The sequence below is a fragment of the Melitaea cinxia genome, chromosome Z (assembly GCF_905220565.1).
Source record: "Melitaea cinxia chromosome Z, ilMelCinx1.1, whole genome shotgun sequence".
Taxonomy (NCBI): Eukaryota; Metazoa; Arthropoda; class Insecta; order Lepidoptera; family Nymphalidae; genus Melitaea; species Melitaea cinxia.
Genome location: NC_059424.1, coordinates 10,390,696 through 10,416,476, shown reverse-complemented (window position 1 = coordinate 10,416,476; position 25,781 = coordinate 10,390,696). Strand labels below are relative to the sequence as shown.

The 25,781-nt window shown below is 33.5% G+C and overlaps 1 protein-coding gene and 1 long non-coding RNA gene across 2 annotated transcripts; both read left to right on the top strand.

Moving 5' to 3' along the window:
• Nucleotides 1-269: 269 nt before the first annotated feature.
• On the top strand, nucleotides 270-25,781 carry LOC123668589 (intraflagellar transport protein 122 homolog). The gene is made up of 23 exons (XM_045602317.1): nucleotides 270-404; nucleotides 594-824; nucleotides 1,581-1,791; nucleotides 1,908-2,055; nucleotides 2,157-2,311; nucleotides 2,410-2,607; nucleotides 2,787-2,924; nucleotides 3,216-3,344; nucleotides 3,986-4,150; nucleotides 5,197-5,337; nucleotides 6,112-6,209; nucleotides 6,671-6,824; nucleotides 7,383-7,541; nucleotides 8,476-8,636; nucleotides 11,230-11,358; nucleotides 11,817-11,962; nucleotides 13,812-13,962; nucleotides 14,359-14,547; nucleotides 15,052-15,160; nucleotides 17,019-17,181; nucleotides 20,940-21,118; nucleotides 21,915-22,067; nucleotides 25,130-25,781. Exons 1-23 carry the CDS (start codon nucleotides 343-345, stop codon nucleotides 25,301-25,303), a joined length of 3,543 nt encoding a protein of 1,180 aa, XP_045458273.1. The 5' UTR covers nucleotides 270-342; the 3' UTR covers nucleotides 25,304-25,781.
• LOC123668591 lies at nucleotides 16,211-16,673 on the top strand. The gene is made up of 2 exons (XR_006745595.1): nucleotides 16,211-16,243; nucleotides 16,593-16,673. It is a non-coding gene; the product is annotated as an uncharacterized LOC123668591 (long non-coding RNA).

Here is a 25,781-nt window from a genome sequence, read left to right as displayed (position 1 = left end):
TTACGTTTTGTTTAAACGAGGTTTAAATACTTTTTATGAAAGTTAATTAAATAAAAATAACAACCGTGGCCTTGCTATTAATTAATAGTCACTTTTAATATTTGAAACTGCAGCAATATATTATTTAGTCTGTTAATATGTACATTTTATCGTAACAAAATCGGCTATCTAGATACCAAAAGTATTTGTTTACACTATTCATAAAAGCGTTGTCAACGCAGTACTTGAAAATTATTATTTAGGCATGCTAAGAATTTTAAGATTCTTTAATTAAATATACCCACCTATCTATATTTCAATTTATGACTGATAAAAACTTGTAATACAGACTAGAATTTCAAAATGAGGACTATCCCTAAGTGGGTAAATAAAATTCATGAAGCTGATAAAATAGAATTTTCGAGGTATGTTACCAGATTATCAAATATTATAAATATTTAGTACACGTATTTCGGAACACATATTACAAGCTCTTGTTATTTTGTTACTGCAGAAGCCTGTTCGACATGAAGTAGTGCTGAATTTTACAATAGAAGTTTAAAAATTAATATACCATTAAACCAATCAATCAATCAAAAATTGTTATCTTTTAGTGTTCACGCAATATGCTTCAGTCCAGATGGCTCGCAGTTGATTGTGGGTGCGGGAGAGAAAGTTATGGTATATGATCCTAGAGATGGAGCTCTTGTTCAGCTTTTACAAGCTCACAAAGGTGCAGTTTATGCAGTTGCATATTGTAATGATGGCAAGAAATTTGCCAGTGGCAGTGCCGATAAGAATGTTATCATATGGACATCTAAAATGGAGGGTGTTCTTAAATACTCGTGAGTTAAAGTAGTGTTTTAAAATGGTTTTCAATATATTAATAAAGACTACTTTTGTGATTGGTACTTCAATCATTTTACATAAAAAAATTTGCCTCTCACCCCTTAAAAATGCATACAATCAACACCTTTTCCTCTTTCTGAAAAAAAAAAGAACTGTTATTTACAAACATCATATTTCCTTAGAGTTCCCTGTTGTTTTTTCCACACCAAGAAAACGTTTTCTCCCTGGTATTCCAACTATTTTATAAACATGTTAAGTGATTTTAAATTTATAGTCAGGTCTGAATTTTATAGTTTATATTTTATTATTATTATTAAACCTTTATTGCGGATATAGTTAACAATATTTTTTACAATTTATGTTGATCGACAATATTACAAAAAGGGTACATGCTAACGTATATCCGCGTGTCTTTGGGACACAAAGGCCTCCTCCAACTCCTTCCACTTCTCTCGGGACAATGCAGTCCTCTGCCATAATGCGCCTGCAACCCTTCTGATCTCGTCTGACCATCGCTTCCTTTGTCTTCCTCTCTTTCTTCTGGTGTGAAATCGAGGGGTCCACAGGGACACATCCCTCGTCCATTTATCTCCAGTGTCTCTGAGCATGTGGCCTACCCACCTCCATTTCAGGGTTTTTGTTTTTATTATGACATCTATAGTTCTATATTTTATGTCTATAGTTTATAGTTTCTATAATTCTAATTCTAATTCATCTATAGTTTATATAATTGTCGTTAAATTCTTATACAGACACAGTGAAGCAATTCAATGCTTAGCTTACAATCCAGTGACATATCACTTGGCATCATGTGCATTATCTGATTTTGCATTTTGGTCAGCGGACGTAAAAGCAGTACCAAAGTTCCGAGTAACTGGTCGTATCACAAGCTGTGCCTGGTCTCCGACAGGACAGCATTTGGCTATAGGATTAGCTAGTGGAGTTGTTTCAGTACGAAATAAGGTAAAGAACTGCCTCAAATTCAATGCTTTACTAAGATGTTTTGTGGGAAATAAACCTAATTAATTTTTATTTACTGTGATGAGAACTAATTCATGATATATGTTATTTAATTACAGTTAGGTGAAGAAATTAAAAAAATAGTTAGAGATGCAGCGGTGTGGGCCATTGCTTTCTCAAAAACAACTCTCTTAGTTACTGATTGGAATGACATTTTATCCTTTTACAATCTGGAGGGTCAACAAGTCTTAAAAGAAAGGAATATTGGTAACTGGTTTTTTATTTTAAAATTTTTTAAATATATTTTATGATTATATTATGTCTTTCTCTTAATAGAAAAAACTTTATGCTATTTATATTGTTTCCAGGTATATCTGCAGTGTCCATATCAGTATTCGGTGCTTTAGTTCTGGTGGGTGGCATTGAGGGATGGTCGGTGCTTACTTCGGAAGGAGTGTTAATTATCTCTACACCTTTGGAATGGGTTTGGGCTGTTGCACCTTCAAATGCTTTGAATTCTTTGGTAATAATATTTTTTACTTTGAATTCTTTGGTAATATATTACTATGCAATGCTTTTAATTTTTAGTTAGATGGTTAATTTTATTTTATTTATTTCCAGGCAGTAGCCTGTCAAGACGGATCATTATGGTGCTATCAAATAGCATATAATACAGTGCATGGGCTGTACCGTGAAAGATACGCTTATAGAGAAAATATGACAGACATAATTATACAACACTTAACTACTGGAAACAAAGTTCGAATTAAGTGTCATGATAGAGTGCAGAAAATAGCTATATATAAACATCGTTTAGCGGTAATACATTTAGTACTAGTTCATATTGATATTGTTTTAGTCTAATATTTTAAAGTGTAAAACCAACGTTTTCTAAAACCATTTGGTCTATATTTGGATATATTCATATTTATGAATACAAAGTTATTATTATTATTTCTTGATTAAATTCTAAAGTAAATAAATTTTTTAATACTTAGGTTCAATTACCGGAAAGGGTAGTTGTGTATGAACAAGGTGATTTGGAAGGAATGCTGTACAGAGTTAAAGAAAAACTTATGCAGAAAAGTGAATGTTCGCTCTTAGTAGCTACCAGCGATGCTCTACTTCTGTGTCAGGTAATATTTAATTATTTCCGCTAAATTTATTCACATATATTGTCCCTGAAAATTTTATTGCATTATAATATATTATAATGAGGAAAAATATTTTTTTATAATCAATAGCTAGATGCAAAATCCAAATTGTTAAGTAAGCTTGGTAAGCTTGCTACATATGATACTATCATTCATAACAGTAAATATCTAACAGCCTAATAAATATTAAAGCAGATGCAAGGAAGTTTAGTTTATAGGTATGTCTTAATAGTTTTGAGGGTTTATATGCTGTTTTTTTTTTTACTTTGCCAGGATACAAAACTCTCAATGATATGCTCGAGGGTACCCAAGTCTTGGAATGTCCCTGCTCCCATCCGTTATGTTAAGGTTACAACAATAAACTTCACAGAGGTCTTGCTTCTTGGATTATTCAATGGTCAAGTAAGTAAACATCTTAATTTTTTACTTAGAACGGCTTTAACATTCTAAGAATGGTGTGACCGAGGAATTTGGGTATTATTTATATATATATAATATTAATATGGCTTTATTATTCTTATTTGTTTTCTTTGCTAGTTTAAATGTATAAATATTATAGTAAATCTATGAATTAATGGGTAGTACAAACTAGTTACATTCTTTCCTGAAACAACTAAAAACGGAACTAACGAGTTACGACGGAATAGCTTATTAGGTTATTATTATACTTACCAAAAATATAGCAATACATTAACATTTTTTTAAATAGTATATTTTTCATAATACATTTATTATTATTTTTTATGAGGTACCTTAAAATTTATAAGTAGGTACCTATAAAGCAACAACCCATGTGTATATTGAATTTATTTATTTGTATTTTTATTCATATAAATGTGATTAATGTGGAATTTTGTAGGGCGTATGGATAGATTTGTGTGTTTATTGTAACCTAATAGCATACTTTTTTTAATTAGTCTAATATTAGTAATAGCGTAAAAGAATACTTTTAAGACCAAGTTTGAAGAGTTGAAGACTAAGAGAAAGGTTTTTATTGTGGGTGGTTAAATAATAGTCATATGTAATAATTGTAACATTTTCAGATTTGGCAAGTGGAGCCGGACAGTGGGGTGTCTAAAGTAATCCTACAGAGTCCGAGCAACGTCCGTTGTTTGGATGTAAACGCCTCACGCTCTCGCCTTGCAGTTGTAGACGAGGGTTCCGTATGCCGCGTGTACAGCCTGCCTAATGCTGAATTACTTTATACGGTAAATATATACAATTGTTACTTTGAATGCTTTAATTTCAATAACCACTGGTTCGATTTGAAAAATATTTTTTGTGCTGGATAGCACATTCACCGAGGAAGGCAATAGGGTATATAATATTTTTGTCAATTTATTTCCTCAAATTAACGCGGATCAAACTATGGGGCATAGGTTATATTACATACTAATATAATAAAGAGGTAAAGTTTATAACTTTGTTTGTATGTAGGGGGTAATCTTCGCAAATACTGATCTGATCATGAAAATTATTTCACTAACAGAAAGCTACACTTTTCAGGAGTGACATAGGCTATATTTTATTATAATTGAACAATAAATTTGGTAAATAAGAAAAAAATTAAAATATAATATCAAAATGGTAAATAAACTAGCGCCATCTATCTATATTAGCAAACAATTTATTAATCTTTCGATGTTATTAATTTAGTCTTATTTTAGTCTATCGACGACGTTTTCTCAATTTTTGATAAATGGCGTTGAAACAACATATTATTTATTTAAGTGCTGTAAAATTTGTTCTTTAAAGTATGCTATTTGGTTAATATAATAATAATTAACGCCCCACGAAGTGGGCACGGGTCGGCTAGTTACATATAAGATAAGATCAAACCAAAAATTAACCGTTACTCAAGTAGGCTTTAAAAGCAATTTTGAATCGTTAAATTAATAATGATCAACGTGAAGCTACCACCAATTCGGAATGTAGATAAAGAGTCGTCACGAAAAAAACGGCGCGTTTACTCTTTTAAAAATATATGTTCGACAGCTTCTGCTTGCGACTTTAGTTTTATAGAAGTCAGAATTTAATCCGAAGTTATGTCAAAAGATGGGGACATATGCTACAAAAAATTTCATTATATATTAAAAATAAAATAATTTATTATATCGGATTATTCATCCATCTTTAGTCTGGTCAAACATGTAAAGTATTGTTGTTTTCTTTCTTTATTTGTGTCTTCTTATGTTTTTATTAGACTGTTTGCTTGTTTGAATGTATGATTGTTTGTTTGGTACGTTTTCTCCAGGAAGAGAATGTAACATCAGTCTCCTGGAACTCTTGGTGCGACGAGCTCCTTTGCCTGTCGGGCGGAGGACTACTGTCTATAAAAGCGGCTAACTTTCCTGCAGCAACGCAACCGCTAACCGGCTCCGTCGTTGGCTTTCAGGTACCTTAATATTGTAATACCTCGATTACCACTACCCCAACTTTCGTTACTCCGACTTCCGTTACTCTGACTTCCATTACCCTGTCTTACGTTACCCTGACTTACGTTACCCTGACTTACGTTACCCTGACTGCTGTTACCCGACTTATATTACCCGGAATTTCGTTACCGCGACTTACGTTGCCCTAATTTCTGTTAACCGTATTAGCTTACTCCGATTTCCATCACCCCGAGATCTGTTACTCCTACTTAACCGAACCTAAAATTAGATGTAATGGACTACAGTACCATAGGCATTATAGTCGCTCATATGTTTTTTATTACTATATCAGGTCAAATATATTTATTCTCATAATATTAACAGTACTTTATAAAACAACGCGTAAATGTAAAAATGAAATACTTCTATCAGTAATACTACATTCCTAATAAGTTTTCTTTACTACCAAACCTATTATAAAATTTTAATAGAAATTATTGTTTAAACTATAATAAATAAATTCGCCATGGATGAAACCACTCAGTACGTAAAGTTTATATTATACTAACATAATATGTAATACTGTACCAGTACCTTGACTTTCTCTTTTGTAGCTCTTTTTCACGTAAGTTCGGGTTATTTAATTTTATTAATTAAAAAAAAGAATATATTTTATTACAGCAAATGTTAGTCTGTATCGTATGAAAGCAAGATTTAATATCGTCATGAAATATACTTGGTAAGGATGGTATGAACTATTTTTTTACGCATATTCTCTTTCCTCGTCGTTACAGGGTGGTCGTGTTTTCTGTTTGCAAGCCAATTCTATGCAAACGGTGAATGTACCCCTCTCGCACGCCGTACATCAATACGTCCAGCAAAAATTATTTAAGTAAGAATTTATATTTATTAAATTCATATTTATTTTACTATTTTAAAGTTTGATGTTCTTATTTTCATTTTTCACACGTGTTTTTTTGTTAAGTTGTTTGGCTCCGTTATTAGAAAAAACCTCACAATTACTCCACATCTATTACATATCATTTTATAGATAATTGCTTGCTCTACCGGAATCAACAGCTAAAAAAATATTATTGCTTTTATTTTTGTAAATTAATTAATTATTAAAATTATATATACGACGGCTACAATTTAGAAACAACTTCAAATCAACTCACGTAAATAAATACTTTTATGCAATTTTGTAAAGTGATAAGTATTATACTTATTTATTAATTGTACTGAGTGCTTATTTAGTAATTTTATTTCGGTTCTAATTGTAACTGTAATAATTGAATTGTTATTTCTATTTTCTTTTTAATAGTTTGTAAGTACACTTTCTTTTCATATTAGTGAGGCGTACGCAGTAGCATGTTTGGGCGTGACTGCTTTAGATTGGGAACGACTTGGCACCGCAGCCTTAGAAGAGCTTTCGTTTGAAGTTGCAAGAAAAGCTTTCCAACGTAGCGAGAATATCGCCTTCCTTACACTCATCGATCAATTGCAGGTAACATATAGGGTATTCCACGTAAAGCGAACATCTAAAAAATGTTGATGTTTCCACAGATATATCAGAATAAGTTATATATATGGTACCAATATTTATTACTAAATCCCAATGGCATATATTAAAATTCAATTCAGACTTATGTCACCTTCGATATTTACGAAAATTTTCGCCAAGTTCCTCCAGATACTTCGAAACCAGCGTAACTGATTCTTCCCTAGGTTTTAGTTCAGATGATATAAGGTAAACCTTTACAAATTTTTAATATCCAATGTTTAATTTGGGGCTCGGATAAAAATCACGAAATAAAACGAGGAGTGTACTAATGAGATTATGAGATATTACGTGTATTTATTTTTCATGAACAGAATAGCCTGCAGCCTTAATGTCTGCTTGTATATTGTTAACACAATGTTTAATTTTATGATTATTATACTAGTATTTAATTTGATTGAAAAAATTAAACCTGATTTTTGTCTATGGGGGGGGGGGGGGGGGGCGAAAACTCATCAAATAAAGTTGTTAAAAAAGTGATCTTTAATAATAAATTCGTTCCAGGAACGTATCGAGAACGGAGAAAAGCGCGCAGTTATAGCGGGCGAGGTGGTCGCACACTGCGGGCGGTACGCAGAGGCAGCGCGTATGTTCCACAGTGCGGGTAGGGACGACCGAGCGCTCGCGCTCTACCTCGACCTGCGCATGTTCAACAAGGCTCAGGTGATTGTTATGTTATAAATATCAATATTGAAATAGGACCCAGGAGGAAATATGCAGCTCAAAGTCTGGAGCAGGATATATCCCGGCTAGGTAAATATCTTGACTTTATAGAAGATCATCACTCATAATCAACATCATCACTTCAGCCTATCGCAGTCCACTCTTGGACATAGGCCTCCACAAGTACGCGCCAAAAATGGCGTGAACTCATGTGTGTTGCCCATAGTCACCTCGCTGGGCAGGCGGGTTGGTGACCGCAGGGCTGGCTTTGTCGCACCGAAGACGCTACTGCCCGTCTTCGGCCTGTATGTTTCAAAGCCAGCGGTTAGATGGTTATCCCGCCATCGGTCGGCTTTTTAAGTTCCAAGGTGGTTATGGAACTGTGTTATCTCTCAGTCGCCTCTTACGACACCCACGGGAAGAGAGGGGGTGGCTATATTCTTCAATGCCGTAACCACGCAGCAGATATAGAAGATCACAGGTAAATAATACTGCCCTCATATGTTGGGTTCCTGTGGTGAAATGGCCAGAGATCCTGGGGAGGATCGGGTGTAGTAGAATCGGGGTTTGCGATTTTGGCGTCTATAAGTTACGGTAATCGCTTACCATCAGATGAGACGTGTATTTGTTTGCCGAGGTGCATAAAAAATATCACATTGAAATACAACTATTTCAAATATATATTACTTGTATGGAGTCCAGACACAGAAGCAAATATCCGTCCCAACTTAATACTGCTCTCAACTAGTGTTGTGCTACTGTGGTAAGTAAAGTAGCCAGTACTTTCAACTATTACAACTCGCTTGTGGTGGTTCCAGTGTTGCAGGTGTCAAGGGTTGATAGGTATACTTGATTAAATAAAAATGATTCTATTGAAACAATCATTTATAATATTTATACAGTTATAAAAACTAAATAAAATATTGTTTATCAGGAATATGTAGATGAGGGTGAAGGACTGACGAGCTTGGCGCGTCAACGTGCAGAGTGGGCGAGACGTGTGAACGAGCCTCGAGCGGCCGCTGAGATGTACCTCGCCGCCGGTGATGTCAAGAAGGCAGCCACGATACTGGCGGAAAGCGGACGGCGGGACATGTGAGATAAACCCCATTGACTCTTAGACTATTGTACCTCAAACTGTTCACGACCCCTGCGGGACAAGCCCGTCCCATAAGACACTGTTTTAGAAACTGTCGGTTGTGATCCGTTGAGACAAATCTCGTTGACGATTGTTTTTACAAACTGTATATCGCGATACCCAGGGTGTTTAAAATCGTTACTCGCAGAGGTTGCGGGTAGATTAGTTTATTTTATTTATTTATTTAGTAAGAACCACCAACAGAAACACATGTTTAAAAAAAATAACAATCAGCTATATGCCAATGTATTAAATATTTTTTTTTATTTTATTTTATTTTTTTTTTTTTATTTTATTCCAAAACCAACAGCGTTACAATTCGTATATATATATATAACATTTAACATAATATTAACAATAATAAGGCCAGTAATAGGTTTTCCTATCTATACATCTTAGTACTGTTACAAAAGGGCAGCATCAAGAGCAGATATTAAAATGACTTGAAAGACAAAACAAAATCGAAATGAATAGGATAGCCACATACAGGATAGCAACATAATACATACATGACCCATCACACTAAGCATCACAGACTAACAACAAGACGTAGAATAAGTACAGTGAGTCCAAACGTATACAAATAGCCAATGTAACATAAATTGTTTATATATAATTACCAATAGACATTGCAATTTTATTCATGTCTATCGTTAATAAAACTTTGTAGTATATAACAAACACAACAACATATACATGCAGACTTATAACTTGTATGTAGCTATTACATTTATTTCACTTACAATGATTGCTTATGAGATTCCTAATTTACTCTTTTAAAATTTTTATTAAACTTTTTTTAAATTGAGATTTCGAGTTTACGAAAATATCCATGTCCTTACACGTCTTATTAAACAGACGCGGCAGTCTAGACAGAACAGAATTGGCTGAGTAATTGGTACTACATTTGGTCACATATAGGAGTGGTGTATGTCGGGTACGACGCTTGGGTGCACAATATGAATAAATACATATATACATATAATTCCTTTTGAAAGTAGTTACAGCATGCGCTTTAGATAATTAAAGCAAAAATATACATACAAAATAAAAAACTAAATAACTATTACCATTATAAATTATTAGCTTTCGAATTGAGGAATTAAATTGACTTTACTAGTTTCTTCTTAAATATAGCTAGATAATAATAATAGTTTCTTATTAAATATAGCAAAGATGTCTATTGACTCGTTTTTAACTGTAAATTCTCTGTACAGCCTACTTAGTCTAGGGATGAGGGAATAATGACCGAGATTTATTCCCTGGGTTTTATAAGCAAATAGTGAAATGGGATATCGTGGTATGCGAGAGGGAACATTAAATGAAATTTTGCTTAGGAGTTCTGAACTATTCACAGTTTCATTCACTAGTTTGTGTAAGAAAACCATATCAGGTAGCTTGCGCTGGTTTGAGAGTGAGTTTAGCTGAAACCTATTTAGCCGCCAGTAGTAGGGCATTCTTTTGTCCTGTCCAATAGAGTAAAATTGCGTAAACCGTCTCTGTATGTTTTCCAATCTATCTTTATGGGTCTGGTAGTTTGGGTTCCAAATGGACGCTCCATATTCTAGCTTACTCCTTACTAATGTAGTGAATATTTTTTTTTTTGCTTTTAAGTTTTTTTAATTGTTTAGAATTTCTAAAAATACACCCCAACATCTTGCGTGCCGACCAGCATATATTATCAATGTGTTCATTATAACGTAACTAAGCATCAATAGTGATACCTAAATCGCGAATGTACTCCAATATCGACGACGCGTTGGCGCAGCGGTAATAGCACTGGCTGTTGCGCTGGTGGTCGCGGATTCGATTCCCGCTCACGACAAACATTTATATCGACTATATAGATGTTAGTCGTGATCTGGACGTTGTGTTTGTGTATTGTGTGTGTGTTTTCGGACCCCCCACACAGGAGAAAATCCTACTGGGGTATCCGTTGAGTGTGAAGCGTTTGTTTATAATTTCTGTAATTGATGCGTACCAATCAAATATTTTCCCTCCTAATATATGGACATTTGGAAGGATTAAGCTCCATTCTATTTTAGTTGCACCACTCGAAAACTCTATTGATATCTTCTTGTAAAGATTTTACGTCATGCTTATTGGTAATTTCTTTAGCAAGCTTTAAATCGTCAGCATAAATTAAGCATTTGGAATTCTTGATGCAAATGGTAATGTCCTTAATGAAAATATTAAATAGATATTATTATCTATTAATAATTAGACAATTATTAATAGATTTATTAAAAATTATATGCGGTTTTATATTTTTTAAACTGAGATAGTTCTTTATTTTAGCAGTATTTATAGTTTTCACTCTAAAATTAAAAGATTTTATACGAACATTTTAAGAAACTTAGAGCACAATTGACCGATTGATAATAAAGTTTATTTCGCATGAAAGGTGCTGGTAAGACATGAGAAAGACTGTTTGCGAATAGCAATATTTGTTTTATAAAGAGAAGTTTTATTAGTAAAAAAAAAGTAGCTGATCATTTTATCTTTTAAATAACATATCAGCAATCGCAACTACTTGTGTCTATTTAACAGGTTAATAGAGCTAGCAAGGAAGATGGACAAAGGGTCTAGCGACTCCCTTCGTCATTTAGCAGAGGCATTAGTGTCTGTCAGTGAATATGCGACCGCTGGAGACGTGTACCAAAGACTTGGAGATTTTAGGTAAGCAAATCTGTCCACATTACTTTTAGCAGTAACTAGATATTTGAAGCACTTTCACCCTACTCTATATATCTATGGTCGATTATTGTCTACATTTAGATTCTTAAATTTAATAATCTCCTCTCAAACGCCATCTTTTGGCTGTCTGTGCACAACAACAACACAAGTGTGACAAACGTGTGTATACAGCACTCGGTATTTCTTGGTTCCCTTCAAGAACTGCCGAAATGTCTTCTATAATTGTATTCGAAATAATTGTCGTCATTGATTTTAGGCCTTTGTCCGTTAACGAATGTTAATTTGTACAATTAAACACTATTTATTCAAGTTCTACTGTAATAACGTCGATTTTAGACTACAAGTTTGACACACATATTACATGAGTCAAGCAGAGTTGGTCCGTTTCTAAACGGCTCAAGTTTAGATGAACTGTCTCTGCAATGAGTTATTTCTCACAGGAGGGTAGCTCAACTAGCTGTGGTAGCTGGTGAATGGTCTCGAGCGTTCGACGTCGCCCGGGAGCATCCAGAGTGTAGGCGGGATGTATACTTGCCTTACGCGCATCGAATGGCACAAGAGAACAAATTCGTCGAAGCGCAAAAAGGTATTTTTTATTTTTTATTTCTTATTTTTTATTTTTTATTTTTTGAGGATTGGAGTTTACTTCTTAAGAGCCATTTCACAATTTTACGCTCTGCAAGTTTAGGTAAATTTGGTCGCATCGCGCGAGTCGTACGAGCCGCGCGATCTTTGTGCTAGTACGTATAGTGTGACAACCAAAAGACCATCGTGATCATTTTCTGATGTATAATAAAAATTATAACTATGGTATAAAATGTTTTTTACATAATTAATTTGTTAAAAATTTCAAGTATGTTATATAACAACAGTCAATAAATTTAAAATAAAATTAAAAAAATCAATTTTATGAAACAATTTTTTTAAATTGATTTAGTTTTTTCAGTTTACGAATGAATCTAATGTTTACGATATGAATAAAAAAGCATTTAATGACATCGACACCGACAAACATATTAATTAACAAATAACAAGACAAACAGATTGAAATGCCTATTTGTATTGATAATGTGAGAAAAGAAAATTAAATTATACATTTGTTTGCAGAAATTATCATTATATTATTTTACAGTCATTTTCGTTATATGTTTATTTTATTTATATTTTATTATGAAAGTATCAAATGCGTTTTATCCGCTATAACAACAGGCGCTCGGCGCGTGTGAGCGAAAGAGACGGCTGCGCAGAATTTGGCGTGGACCTTACCTCTAAGAGCGCTAGCGCTCGACTGATTTACCGGGCTTGATGCGTGGCAATATATACTATCTTTTTATTATTTAATATAAAATGTATTAAAAATAATTACATCTTTTAATTATTATTTTTTGTATTCCTTAATGATGTAAGTTTACTTTGATGAAGATAGTTCGTTAAAATTTCTTAGTTTTCTAAGAGAAATATCGCTTTTAAAATTGTACTTATTTGGAAAATATTCGTAACTTTAAATTTTTTTTATCGTTTAATAGAGATACAAATGGAATAAAAATCTATGATAGTGGACAACAAAATTATATTCCACATATTATGATATTTTTTTAAAATGGTTTCAACGTAGAGGTTATTGAAAAGTAGGACTTCAAAGTATACATTGCGACCGTTTACCCAGGGAGGAGGCTGATGAAAAGGTTAATAATTTTATACACATAATATAAATCAAAATTCTGATCTGACTATGGACTACAACAAAGGTTGCTCTATTATATTTCAAGAATATAAATTACATTATTGCATCCAACACTGAGATTAACGACGTCAAAATATTACAATTTCGCGGATTATTACCGATTTTTGTGAAATGGCTCTTAAGAAACGGTTTAAGGCCGTGCCCTAAAAAAAGAATTATGTGGTCTTTTGAAACCACGATGCAAGTGAAACTTTAGTGAATAAGAACATTTACATTAATACACAGATCAAAACACACAAATACCGCGGAGCACTTGCGACATGTGACATGCGATAAGTAAAAAAAAAAATTTGGGGCGATAGAATAAAAGTTTCGCTTCAAACAACATTTAAGAGTGAAATCGTGTAAAATAGTAATGTGCTGGCGCAAAGTCTCTTGTGAGAAAGAGTTTAACGTATCTTTAAATATCGCGGCAATTGTTCTTTACGAATAAACTTGGAGCTGGCTGACGCACAGATTGTCTTAATATACTCCCTGACTCGGTAATATTTTTTTTCTGCAATATATTTTAAATACAATTTTTGAATATGGCAATATTTGTCTTCTGAGTAACTTAAAAAGTTTTCTTTTTGTGTTGAAATTTGTATGATTAAAGTTTTAGTACAACTTTTTACGTACAATCTGTTTTTATTCTAAAATCATGATGTTTGTACAATCTGTTTTTATTCTAAAATCATGATGTTTTTTGCAGCATACCATATGGCCGGCGAAACGGAAACAGCGATGAAAGTGTTTAACGTGCTAGTATGTAACGCGGTGACTGAGGAGCGCTTCAGTGACGCCAGCTACTTGCACCACTTACTTGCCTCTCAGTGCATCGAATCTGCAACAACAGCAGACAGGTTTAGTACTTTAAATATACAAATATTTAATTCCCACTCGAGACAAATATTTTTTGTTTTTAATCTCGCTGTGTACCCTTGTGGGTCTTCCTATTCCTTCGGAGACCGCGGTCCCGGTTGTTACATTTACATAAAATCATAGAAATCTGATAGCAATCATTACTCATCATAGGGAAACTATCTATCTACTCAATGTGAAGAAGCGTTGTAGATTAACCTTTTTCCTATATATAGAAGAGGATTGTACCTATGAGCAGAATGTTTATATGGCTATTCAGCTCACTTCAAAAAGAGCCATACTTTATTATATGTATATGTGTATTTTTTAGATAAATGATATTTGCCCAACAGTGGGATACTTTCAGACTGATACATTAATTGATGTATAAAATACAGAGATCGCGATACACTCCTGCATCAGTACGCGCACTACGACCGGCTTGCTCGTATCTACCACGCATACGACGCGGTACATCGCTGCATACACGAGCCGTTCTCGCTCTCTCAACCAGAGATGTTACTAAATGCCGCGCGCTACGTACTCGCCTTGTTGGACGGTGATCCCCCGGCCGGTGTCTCTATGTTGTATCCTTTTATTGAATTGAATTATTATCAGTCAAGTATTTCGAACTGCTAGCTCTGACGTCACGCGAGAAAATAAATAAATGTATCACAAGCCAACGCTTGAGCCGATTGTGCCTCTCTATCGCTTGTTTCGCACTCTCGCTTGCACGCTCAGACTCAGGCGGAACGTGACACTCTTTCGTGCGCGCAGCCATTGTTATTATATGACGTTATTACGTCAAAAACCATCAAGTTCACTAAACTAAGAATAATTAGAATAATTTCAATGTATACAATATATATGCATCTGAAAAAAGATTTGACATATTTATCGAAAATATTTTAAAGTTTACAGTAGTCTTAAAAAACTTAATTTCACATAAATTTGGGTGTCGTTAGTTTTTTTCTTATATTTAAATTTATATGTATAATTTTATACTGTAGAACATAATGTTTAAGTTATAGGACATAACAAATTAACAATCACGGTATTATTTTACAATGATTATCATTAACATATGACAGTTGTTTATATCTTTGCCTGGCGAAGCAAGCTAAAGCCCTCAATGCAAATACACTGGCACGACAAATGTTGGATAAAATATTGGGTCTACAAATTCCTCCAAAATTTCAGGTAAAATTATTCATTCAATCAATATATATAATAAAAATGTAACGGGTCGCTGTCTGTACATAAGATATATGAGAAAAAATATTATTGGGACCTTTATCAACGCAAACAGCACCCAAAAAGATGATTGTTAGAATTTTGTGTGCTTGTCTGTCCGTTTGAACGCTAATCTTAGAAACGGCTTATTCGACTTAGACGTGATATTTACTAATATGTTGTGGCAAGATTAGCTTAACATTTAGTGTTTGTTTCACGTCAATCGGCTTATAAATAAAAATATTATGCCAATTTAGAGTCACGTTGATAATGTAAAGTCACTATTCAACGCGCACGAAGTCGCGGGCACAGTTAGTATTTAATAAAATTATATTTGTTTAGAAATGTAACAAACCGATATCTGTAGATGTTAGATATTTAAAAAAAGCGAATGTCAGTTTTTCATTTTTATAAAATGTTTGCTTATTTTTTGCTCTATGTTGGTTCCAACATTCTGCTGCACGAATTATAAGGAGCTTTTAGTTCAGATTCTTGAAGTGTAATAAATCTAGGAGTAGGTTTTGCTAGATATCTCTAGATGGCGTTAGTGAAGTTATTACTTTATAAATCATATTTTAACAAAGAAAATTCTTATTATAAAATCATGATATATATATAATATGATTGTAATGAGATTAAAATTTTAAAGACTTTTAAGATTGTGTATATTAATTTTTTATTTATATGTCTGGTTGTTCGTAAGCGCCATCTATGGTAACGTGAGCCACGTTACTTTTTTGTAAACGCCAAGTATCATACATTTGTAGTAATACCAATTTGGATAGATGGCGCATTTGGTTCTTTAATTCTGCGTGTTTTTTTGATATCCTTCGAATAGGTATATATATCATAAATGTATCGTTCAAACAAAACTAAATTAAATAAAAGATAAATAGTATTCGTTTTTGCAACTTTTCTATTTATCAAGCTTATTCTACTTTGATTGTAGGCTAGTTATCATCTATATATTAATACGTGAAGCAAAACTTTGTACCCCTTTTTACGAAAATTGCGCGGACGGAGGAGTATGAAATTGCGTACGCTTATATAGTTTATGCCGTTTAGTGCCGTGTGGCTACGGCACTAAAGAATTTAGCCACCCCCTCTCTTCCCGTGGGTGTCGTAAGAGGCGACTAAGGGATAACAAGGTTCCACAACCACCTTGGAACTTAAGAAGCCGACCGATGGCGGGATAACCATCCAACTGCTGGCTTTGAAATACACAGGCCGAAGACGGGCAGCAGCGTCTTCGGTGCGACAAAGCCAGCCCTGCGGTCACCAACCCGCCTGCCCAGCGTGGTGACTATGGGCAAAACACATGATTTCACGTTATTTTTGGCGTAAACTTGTGGAGGCCTATGTCCAGCAGTGGACTGTATAGGCTGTAATGATGATATAGTTTATATTAGAGAAGTGCAGAAGGCTAATGTTTTTTCAAAATTATGCATAAAAATATATTAAATCGATAAAAAAAAAACATTATTCACACCACCACGTAGTTGACACACAGACGCATATTATATTTTTTTGTTGATTTTCAGTCTGTAGTCAAATTGAAAATTTAAAAAAAAAAGGTTCTTTATTTTCATAATTTTTTTGTTCTCTTTAATATAAATTTTTAATTATGATCAAATTTCGACCGTTGAGCGGCCACTAGTAAGGTATTAAAATACAAAACAAAAAATATCTAGCTGCTAATGTTAAAAAGTTGAAAAAAAAAAACAAAGCCTAAAAAAATACAATGTAATCATACTATAAAGAGGCTAAAACACTACAGCTTACTAGCCTCCTAGGTACAAAATTTTATGTTTGTTTATCAACAAAGGAAGGCGTGGAGTTGCTTATGCTGAAGAGTGGAGGAGGAAGTATCGATCCTGGTGAAGATGAAGTGGTTCCACTGTGCTGGAGGTGTCGCCGTCACGTCCAGAGTTTCGACAACCACTGTCCACGGTGTAAACATCCACTGGCTTACTCCCTTGCTACTCATGGTAAATTTTATTACTATAGTAGCCCGCAACTTTGTTTGCATACAAACTTTTATATAATATCATAAGCTGGTATTGTCTGATAGAGATTATAATATAATAAGACCGAATAAGACCGCCTTTGCATGCTGATAGTGTTTCTCTTTGATTTCCTTTTTTTGTACTACTTTGTGTTTCACTATGTGTTTTCAATAAAATAATAAATATAATAAATAAATACATTATAAGATCAAAAGCTGTAACCTTTAGCGTTTTAAATTTTTTTATTTTTTTTTTTTTGATACTGCATTTCTATTAGCTGTCGACGACCCGTGTGCCGTGTCGGTAGCGACAACGACACCGACACCGATTCTGAAACCGACGGTTCGGGTTCGATTCCCGCTCAGAGTGGATATCCACTTGTGGACATACACAAATATTTGTGATTATACAGATTTTTATTTCCGGTCTGGTTTTTAGTTCTTGTGGGTTTCCCCACCGTGCCTCTGAGAGCACGTTAAACTATCGGTCCCGATTGTTATCATGTACACCTGATAGCGATCGTTATCATGTACACCTGATAGCGATCGTTATCATGTACACCTGATAGCGATCGTTATTCATAGTAGGGAATATATTCGCTAACCCACAGTGGAGCAGTCTCGTGGATTAAGCTATGATCCTTCTACGTGGAGAAAGAGACCTATGCCTAGCTGTGGGAATACAGGCTGAATAAAAAGACTAAAAAATTGCCGTAGCCTGATATTATGATGGTATATTTCTATGTCTTCCACGCTAAATGAGCTATTTAGCTTTAAAAGAATTTTTCGATTAAAACCAGTATGTTGTTTAGCTTTGACCACATTAAAAACATCTGATAGTCCATACAAATGTTTGTCGATTAGTGGGGATCGAACTCGCTACCGCTAGTTTCTGCGGCCACTGCCTCAAGGTGTCGTTACAAGTAAATATAAAAATACTTGTTTCTATTTCAGTATCTGTGGAGTTTTATTATTTGTGACCGCTCCTACATTTTTTTCTAATAAAACCTGGGTCTAGCTTCTTGAGAATATATATTTAGAAGATGTACCTACTAGTACAAGTACTAGTTAACATTCTTATTGATCGATACAATTGTTTTATTTTCTTTTATTCTTAATGTAATCTATAAATCAAATAATTTCACACTCTCTCTAATCTCATTGACTCATGTAAGTTTGCTTGGTTTTAAGGCGCATCAACGCCACGTACTTATTATGTATTATTAGTCATTGGAAACTGACTTCTGGTGATGATTTTCCAAATTGCTATTTTATAAAAAATATTATACACTGTTTGTTTCCATTAAAAATAAATAAATAAATAATGAATAAAATAAATAGTCATTCCTCTTGGTAGAATTAACGAATATCGTACCCTTACTCCATACCCTTATGTTATTATTATAATTATAGTTTTTAATCATTTTTTTCAATATGCCATTGAAATTCTACAAAATGAGTCGTAAATTGCAGTAGGATTATTGAACACAAAACAATTGAAAAAATTAACGCATTACCGCTCCTTGCCATTAGCATTTTATTGTACACCCTTCACACATTACGATAATATTCATTTATTGTCTACTCCATCAATGGCAATTGCACTCCTTCATTAACCACCAGCCTAAAATGATCTAGAAATACGAAGGCTTCTGTACCTTTCAGGTTCTTATTTATTTTGGATTTTTACTAAGAGCTATGATATCTTTTATTGTACAGATTATAGTGTCCAAATTTTTTTCCAAATAAGTTTTATGTACATAATAAAAACTATTATGCTATTATATATATATATATATATATATATATCGTCCGCGATGGACTCCTAAAAACTACTTAACAGATTTTAATCTTTGCACACCGTGTACAGTTTGATCCAACTTAAAAGATAGGCTATAATTTATTTTGACATATGTAATTATTATACTAAAAAATAAAATAAGGCGGTATGAAGTTCGCCAGGTTAGCTAGTAATTATATATAACTTAAATAGAGAGAAAACTTTGACATCATCTTAATAAGAGTAGTCTTCATTTTAATTTTAAGCAATAAGGCCGCTTTTTATACATTTTTCTACTAATTATTGTTGATGTTGCTTGCTTATTTTATTTCTTGTTTATTGTGTAAGTGTTAATAAATAAATAAGAGTAATTGAGGACAAAAAGTTTTAATAATAAATAATTTAGAAGCAGTTAGTGTAAACGAAATAACTGCAATATACCTATTGATTGGTTGATATATCTTGTAACATATCATTCTGGTAACAAAACTATCTTCTGTATAAATGACAATGAATCGCCGGAATGTTTGTACGCGCGTAACATACGAAATACTGCACCGAATTTAAGTAAAATTAGTATTCGATTACTCAATCCATTTCTTCTCTCTACCATATGTATGCAGACGTTGTCCAAATTTATCGTCACACAATGCTTCAAGATCTTCATAGTACAATTGATTTAATCAACAGAGATTTAGCTAACATTTCTGAGTGAAGTAGACGCTACGGACTTAATGTTAACCCGAGCAAATCACAGGTCATAATTATTGGTAGTCCAAGCTTGATTGCAGGGGTTGATAGCTCAACACTAGATGGTATTAGTCTGTCGTACTGTGCCACCGTAAGGGACCTTGGTATACAACTCGATCGGACTTTATCGTGGTCAGTACAATTAAAGAAATCAGAAGAAAAACCTTCGCTGCGCTGAGCTCCCTACGGCGCCTCAAGTCTTTTTTACCAATTCCTACCAAAATTATATTGGCAAATTCTCTCCTATCGATTCTCGACTATGCAGATGTAAGCTATATTAATCTAACAGAGGACCAACATAATAGGCTTGAGCGTCTTCAAAACTTTGCTATACGGTTTATATTCTGCCTTCGCAAATATGACCATGTTTCTGAGTTCCAAGCTCTAGTGGCTTCAAATACGTTCTCGCCGAAACCTGCATACTTTGTCTCTTCTGTACTGTGCGTTGTTTGATTCTAAAGCTCCGTCTTATTTAAAAGATAAATGTGAATTGGCGACCATTCTTCCCTAAGATCTTCTGTTAAAATTGCCTGTTCATAAAATAAAATTTTTCATTCGGTCTTTCACTATTCGGACAATTAAGCTATGGAATAATTTAATATTATATATAAAAGAAGCCAAATCACTCCCAACGTTCAAAAAATTAGTCAAAAAGCATTACCGTAATACTGAGGGCTATTAGAATTAAATTTATTTAATTATTTTATTAATTTTTAATTTTTATGGCGAAATTGATTGTAAGTGCTATGAGATACTGTTGTTATATTTATTAGTTTATTATATTATATTATTCAAATGTATATATATGTATTGCTTGTAAGTATTAATGTGTAGATATTTGTATGTAAGTTTATTATAATATAAACACTACCTACCCGATCTTCAAATAAACAATACTCAATCCTATTACGGGTTGTCTGAGAGAAATGGCTAACTAGCCATAAGACCGTCTCTTGTACTACACATTCTTAAGTTGTCTGTATTATTATTATATTGTATTTGCATATTGTGGTGTACAATAAAGAGTAAATAAATAAATAAATAAAAATAAAATTAATAGAAAAATCACGCAAAAAATATATGTTACCAACAAAATTCGCCGGATTAACTAGTATAACATAAAATAACAGAAGAACATCGCTCCACTCAGAAATATATTCATGGATCGTAAAACTATTCGAATAATATAAAATCATGGAATTAATTCTTAGAGGTTCTACCATTGGTGCAATTCGAGCCTTCGGAAGGAATCACGCACGAAGAGGCCATGGAGCTCATAGAACGTGTTCCGATACCAGAAGTAGAGAATGCAAACAATGAAGGAGCGGACATACTTCGAATAGACCACGACATCGACTACTCTGATCCCTTTCTGGATAAAGTTGAAGAGGTTAGTAAATTGTCTTTTACACACAGTCAATTGATAAGATCTAATTTTCTAGATAAAGTATAATGTCATATGCACAAAAGTTTTCCTAAAAATAAATGTGGACAAGAAACTGTAAGTTGCAATGATGGATCAAACATTAGTACGTGACGTACGTGGCAAGTTGTTTAGCTTGTTCAAAAGTAGTACATTAGTCATACTCATAACTTTGTAATGAAGTAAATATTAAACCTACAAGTGCATTTTTTTAATGCCTTGGACTTATGATTGAAATTATTATCAGAGAATCACTCGTCAGTTATTGTCAGTTTAAATCATACACAAATGTATATAATATATAGTTATGTTAACTTTCATGTATTAATTTCCATTATACAACATTTAATTATCACCTGCCGGTGTTAAAAGTGTGTCAGTAATATTTTGTATATTCATATCATATTCATATGAATTCATTCCAATTCAGATGTAAGATATGTTTTATATATATTATATATGTTTTTTTTGCGTACGTATGTGTATAATGTATATGCATATATAATAGTTATATATTCTATTTTTTTTCTTTTACTTATTTAAATCTGTACACCACCCGCCCATCTGAAAAGCAATATCCCTTTCATTATCAGGTTGTCTGGAAGAGATTGCTTTTTAGCAATAAGATCGCCTGGTTGTACAATTTGTTACTATAATTGCTTGTAATTTTAATTTTGTTCTTTATTTAAATGTGCAATAAAGTATATTATTATATAGCTCTTTTAAAAATAAAATTTAATACGAATAATTATTGTATCACCAGGAAGATGAAGGGCTAGTCGAGTGCAGTCGACTCGCCCTACTACGCCTCAACCCTGCTTCTATAATAGTGGTGGAGCGTCCCCCCCTACCGCCCATCTACTACCGCAACATGCTACCCGAACTGCCCGTGACCACCTGCTCTTCTTGTCGTAACGTATGTATTCATACTTTTCTCTACATATTCAAACACACATACCAGAAATATAATATGAAAAATATGACGGCGTTATTACTCGTTTAAGAATGTTTTAAGGTCTGTTTCGCTGGCTAATAAAGTTATCTGACATGTGACGGTATCCAGCAGACAAAAGTTTTTGAAAGATATTCCTATTTTCCACGTATAAATCTAAAAGTAGTATAGTAATAGAGATGAAATAAGGCCTAAAACTATTAGTAATTAATTTTATCAGCGAGCTCTGAAACGGCGCTCACACTAAAGGCGTGCTTCACCGGTCCGCCAAGGTGGCGGACGCCAGGAGGAAGAACAGGCTACTAGGACCTTTTAGGTCTCTTAGATTCACAATTGAGAATAGAAATATGCCATAAATATACTTAGTTGAATTCGATAGTGAAAATAATAATAATATCATAAACTTTTATCCGCTGGTTAATATGTGTAATAACGTTAACGGAGGCCGGTGAAATAGGCCCTAAGAACATATTTATAATATACACTACAACTGCACTGCAATGAACACTTAACTGAGGTAGGGCACAGCAGGAATTTCTTGCTCAAATTATGGAGCAGCCCAACTGAGGTAGTACCTCGACCTTACAGAAGATCACAGCTAAATAATACTGTTTTCAAGCAGTATTGTTTTCCGGTTGGTGAGTAAGGTGACCAGAGCTGCTGGGGGGGCATTGGGGATTGGCTCGGCAACGCGCTTGCAATGCCTCTGGTGTTGCAGGCGTCTATAAGCTACGGTAATCTCTTACCATCAAGTGAGCATTAAAAAAAGAACATTACAATATTACGAATTATAATATCATATTACATAAATAATAATAATTTTGAATCGTGACGTTCTCAATGTGTACTATATTTGTACAATAATATTAAAAATAGTTCTTGTTCAAAATGTAAAAAAGTAAACACACTTTAATTAATTACCCCATGGTGCGAGATGCATCGTAACATTTCAAAAGAAAATGTCGACGGCGTCGACTGCAGTACATATTGTGTATAGGTCTTTGTTAGAAACACATTAGAACATAGTGTTTCCTTTGACAGCCATAATAATACCTGCCGCGCTCGTGAAGGTTCTGGGTCACTGCTGTATCGCAGCCTACTATTTTTTTTAGTCTTGTTAATTTTAAGGAGGTAGAGTCTATTATTATTAAATATTTGTATTATTGAAACTGAAAAAAAATCTATTACTTATTATATTGAAAAATACCCAGAACGTAAAAAAAAATCCAAGTTAAATATGTAAATTCGTTCAATTTTGAATATGGAAAAGAACAGTCAGTATACATGGCGGGAGAATTCGCCTTACGAATGCAACCTGTCTAGGCGCCTGATTTTAATTACTACAGTAAAAATATTTAAAATAGATTATATCGTCTATATATTCAGTATACTTAATTGCTGCTTTTTGCTAACAAGAACTAACACAGAATAAGCGCTTAAAAAATTTAAACATCAATAAAAAAATATAGCAAAAACTAGAATAATGTACATACATTTGTTGTACTAAAATTCCAATTTCATGGACAAGTACTCGGGTTTCCAACTTTAAGGGACGACGATATCTAGAAAACCGAGCCGAGTTGGCGGCTAAAATTTTGACGTTTTTCTAGAACCTACCCACATTATAACGACGCGAAGTGCTCTTAACTCGATTCACCTGCCGGACCGTCCCCTCGTAAGTTTCTAAAAGAATGGGGACCAGATATCAATCAAAAATAATCAAATAATGAATTCAGGCAGACATTTTCTTTTGCTACAATAAAAATATAAAGGTAAAAATGGAAACGCACTCAAAAAATTGGATAAATGCTAAAAGAAATTCATAATTGCTATTGGTGTTAAAAATCATTACCTAATGTAAAGTTGATGTTTTCGCCTCTAACGCAGAAAAGCAACTTTGATAATCTTTGGGTATCCAGCTCTAATCTATAACGCGAAACTGGTCGTGAAATAACACCATGCGTCTTCAGACATAACATCTAAAATTAGAAGTTCATATTTATAAGTTGTACTAAACGATTGTAATGCTGTGATTTCATGTACGGTTTCAAAGTATCCAGTCTTTAGATATATATATTAAAAGCTAAAGTAACCGAATCGCGAAGATGAGACTTAACCACGACAGATATTTTTTAAATATTACTTTTGCGCGGATCAATACCGGTGCATCTAATCAAAAATTTACCTTGTACGGCACATCTCTAATACTCAGGTATTTCATTCGTTCATGTGAAATACTTATAAAGTAAACTTATCCCACTTATATAATCTAATGACCTACTGTTGTTACACAAGACTAATATACTATAATCTACCCAATTAGGTAGTATGATGATCGTAAATTAGAAATGGTGAATCGTTATTTTGAACAAGTTAATTTTTGTCAAGATAAGGCAAAACATTAAAATACATATGATCATAATCTCGAATGGAAAGTACCTCTTCAAGATGCCACCTTACAAAAGATCACAGCCAAAGAATACTGCCCCCTTCAGAGAGTCAAATATTGTTGTGTAACCACTGCTCCCGATCTTGACTGCGTTTATGGCGGAAATAGGGTAGAGAATGTCTTTCTGTTAAATTTTACCATTAGGCGTACCGTACCAATCGTATTTACCGGCCCAATTGTATAAAAATTCAGTCTGCAAAACAAAAACTAATAATTTTAGTTATTATAAGGTGGTATGGACACAGCTACTGGACTGTAAAACCTGAAACGGAATTTTAAATTTGGTTTCCCGCAGTCCTCTACAATCGTAATAATGTTAAAAATATATAAAACATATTAGTTCATTAATTAATTTTATATGAAAACACATAATCGTTATAGATTTCCAACTTTAAAATTATTCATTCGTTCCTGCTGTTCATTAAAGAAATACTTTACACGTTATACTGTTTATAATGTCATTGTTCATATTAAAATTATTAAATATTTAAAATATTTAATGAAACATAACGTATAAAGGAAATCGGATTTTTTTTTCAAGATGTCTCAGATGTAACAATTCATATTAAATTTGCAGTTGTTTTATATGGAGGACTACGAAATACAATTAGTCACGAAGGGCCACTGCCCTTTCTGTAGACATCTGTCTGAAGAACTTAAGAACACAGAGGATAGTGGGGAAGGTTCTCCGACGAACGACACTGGATCTCCGACACCACGCAGTCTCAGTAATGAAGACGCCACTTGGTAAAAATTACGGTTATAATCAGACCCTATTATACTATTCACCCGCCTAAAGATAAGTGATACTCAGAAATCACCTTTTATTTACTGACCTCTTGAATTTATGTTAAACAAAGTCAACACTGACAAAGAAACGGTTGAACGAGGTTATTTTTAAATGACAAGTATATCTATATCATGTCTATTTGCGTTAAGTGTTGAGTAATTCATCAAATTCAAATTAGAAAGTCGTGTTCAAATTGATCAATTGAAGTTAGTCCTTCAGACAGACGTTCTTTTGCACTTGGTGGATTAAATTGGCGTGGCTATTTTCTTAACGCAAGTGGACTATAAAATACAGTTTGGAAACAAATAATATGTGTGTACAGTTATACTGTTATAACGATTCAGGACGTTGCTTTTACCAATGTGAAAAGAATATTAAAAATATTTACAATGTACCTAACTCACATAATCGTATTATAAATATACAAAATTATTATGAA